Source organism: Elephantulus edwardii, unplaced genomic scaffold (assembly GCF_000299155.1).
Source record: "Elephantulus edwardii isolate Elephantulus edwardi_28Jun2011 unplaced genomic scaffold, EleEdw1.0 scaffold00088, whole genome shotgun sequence".
In the NCBI taxonomy this organism is placed as follows: domain Eukaryota; kingdom Metazoa; phylum Chordata; class Mammalia; order Macroscelidea; family Macroscelididae; genus Elephantulus; species Elephantulus edwardii.
In genome coordinates, this window is record NW_006399838.1 from 8028749 (window position 1) to 8032004 (window position 3256).

At 38.1% G+C, this 3256-nt stretch overlaps 1 protein-coding gene across 1 annotated transcript in view; it reads right to left on the reverse strand.

Moving 5' to 3' along the window:
- The window catches only part of SAMD7 (sterile alpha motif domain containing 7), a 74022-nt gene that overhangs the window by 54291 nt on the left and 16475 nt on the right, over window positions 1–3256 (reverse strand). The window contains exon 4 of the mRNA XM_006890385.1: window positions 1746–1856. Coding sequence (XP_006890447.1) covers window positions 1746–1856 — 111 coding nt within the window. The remainder of the gene's footprint in view (window positions 1–1745; window positions 1857–3256) is intronic.

The following is a 3256-nucleotide window of genomic DNA, read 5'->3' on the forward strand; positions in this document are numbered from 1 at the left end:
GAGTGGACCTGGGGGAGGGTTTGTAAAACAATGAAAGTATTTTTGTTTTACTTTTCCAAAAGGGTAGTGTACTAGGGGGGAGGGTTGGGGAGGGGGGGCAAGTGCAGCAATGAATGAATGGAAATCAAAAGCCTCTGTAAATTTGTACTGAAATTAATAATAAATTTTTTTAAAGTTATTAAGAGAAGCTGTTAAATGATATATAGGAACTTTTCTTATTATTTCTGCAACTTTTCTATAAATGTGAATTTTTTTTCCAAAAAGAAGTTTTTAAAAAGAGAATGCCAGTGGAAACATGAAACCATGTACATTAGAAATAAAGAACTCTTTTATCTAAACATCTTGGGTAAATAAAAATAGTTTTTGAAGGAGATTCTAAACGCTCAGCTTCTGATATATTTCCTGTAAATAGTTTAGGCTTAATCCTGCATAAATCCTCCAGGAAATTAGTGACAAATTCCTGGTTTCACTTTTAGTGTTACTGTTAGGAAGCACATTCTCTCAACAAATATTTGCTGGCTTATTTTCAATATGTAGTGGCTTAGTGATAAGGACTTGTGTTGCTCTGAAGGAGAAAGACAGGTAATCTCCTATGTGGTTTGTGCCTCTGAAAACCAGCTACGTACATAACAACAAATCCGAGTTTCTAAAGTACTAGTGCTCTCTTAGTCCACAAAATAGATTAATATCCACCCTGACATGGAATTCTAGACCTGACAGGAAATTGAAAGGATGATTTTTTTTCTTTTTTGTGAATCAAGAGTAGGTGGGTAGTAGGTGGGTGAGTGGGCAAGGGTACAAAGTTTACCTATGGAGAGAAGTGGTGAGAAGTGGTTGGGTTTTGGAGATCTCTCTCTCTCTCTCTCCTCTCTCTCTCTCTCTCTCTCTCTCTCTCTCTCTCTCTCTCACACACACACACACACACACACACACACACTCCCTCAATCTCACACTCTCTCATACATGTATACAGTGATAACATTAAAACCAGCTTGATCAAGTTATATAACATCTGAGAGTGAAATTTTTAAGAAGCTGGAAAACCAGTTCTATAAACATCCCATTAAACTTCTATACACTTACAATTAAAGGAATTATTCTGAAAATAGAAGTAATAAATGCTCAGACTGTATCAGGTTGTAACTATTTTTACCCAGGACTCTCGATAAGTTGGATTGGCAGAGTCACTGTGGCAGTGGGCTTTGGTGTGTCAGACTTGGGAGGACGGTGCAGACAGGGCAAGGTTCAGATGTGTTCCCTGTAAGATTGCTATTAATTGTAGTCCGCTCTGTGGTGTCTAACAACAATGGTTCTACTCTTGCCTCTGCTGTGGAAGTTATTTCTATTTCTGATGATAAAAATGTCCTGGAATAGTCTCTTTCCAATTTGCTGCTTAGTAGTATCACATTGATGGTTTGAAATCGGCCACGGTGGGAATACATATACCACAGAAATCAACAAATGTTACAAACCAGAGCTCTTGTATTCTCATTCTCTCTCTCTCAGACTTACAGTTGTTAAATATTTACCAGTATATTACTAGTTACAACTTCCCTAACTTCACTTTGACAAGTTTAACGCCAGCTCATCCAATGTTTGCAGGTCCTTCCCTTCTACCATGCTCCCATCCACATAGGGGAAAACCCAGGTAGGGATTCTATTAGTATTATGTACACCGCATCAGGGTAACATACTTATCTTATGCTCCCTACCATAAATAGATACTTAGTTGTGAAGAATCATACCTGAGACTGGATTTTTAATGCCGGCCCTAACTTTATGCCCATAGTGTCTCGAAGGTGATCCTCTGTGAGCAGTGGCAACGTTTCCCCATCAATTGCATGATCCTTAAATACCTTATTGAACACAAAAGACATTAGTATAGTCCAAACGGTATTTTTTTTTTCCAAACGGTATTTTTAAAAAACGATTCTTGTTTTATACATAGATAGTGGGGGGAGAACATTAAGACTCAAATATGCTCAAATATGACACAACATTTTATAAAATTTCTTCTTTTTAAGTTGCTTTCTCTTCTATCCTGTAGAAACACTTAGATTATGCTTTGCTTTTTCAGCCAGTTGGGCCTCAATGTACACATTTTATTCTTTTAAAAAAATATACTTAATTTCCCAGAGGTGTGCAGTTTGAATCCACCAGATGCTCTGCTGGAGAAGGAGGGACAATCTTTTCCTGTACCAGTCAGATCTGATTTGATGGTACACACACACACACACACACACACACACACACACACACACACACGCTGATAATAATAATAATAAATATTTCCTCAAAATTGTTGAGAATTTAAATGTTAAGGCAGATTTTTTTTCTTCTTACCAGGTTTTTTGGTTGTTTGTTTTTGTTTGGGTTTTTTTTTTCCTTACCAGTTTTAAGATCATTTCAGAGAATATTTTTGTTCTAAGATGTAATGATTATGTCAGGGCAATAGTTTTAGCCTCCATGGGGTCAAGAAAATTTGGAAGTCCAAGAGAATTTGAACTCCCATGGAGCAGCTAGTGGATTCTAACTGGGTGCCTTTGGGGTTGCAGCACAGTTTCTTACCACTAAGGCTAAGTTCCTACCTCTTTTTAATTAGCTTGTTTAATTGTAGACAGTTCTAGTGTTGTAGAGGCTGATCATAAGCAATTAATACGTGTTTCCCATCCCCTTTCCCCTTCCCATTTCTAATTCTTCTCTTTCTTGTTGCTTCAAGCATATGGGGACCAATTGTTATTCTTTGGATGGGGCTGCTTGTAAGCTTTTAAGACCCCAAACACTACACAAAACAGAAACAGAACAGAAGCACTAGATATACTATTTGTTGTTGCTGCTATGTGCTGTTTAATCAGAACTGACTCATAGCTCTCCAGCTTCTACTAACCTTCTGAGTTTTTCTTTCTATTTCACATCTTCTCCAATCCCTGTAACATCTAGACCTCACAGAGTTCTCCTTCATTTTCAGCAAATTGTAGAACTTCTATTTTCCTTTTAAAGAAACCAATTGTTTAAGTCACTTGCGACTCATAGTGACCCTATGTAAAAGAGCCCTAAACCCTGCTCTATCCTGTGCCAACCTCATTGACTCTGATACCCTTACTTCCACTACCCCAATCACTGAATCAATCCATCTTCCCCTTTTGAGCTGTCCCTCCACCCTCCCACGCATGACATCCCTCTCCAAGGACTGGTCCCTCCTTGCAACATGTCCAAAATATGTCAGACAAAGCCTCAGAATCCTTGCCTCCAAGGA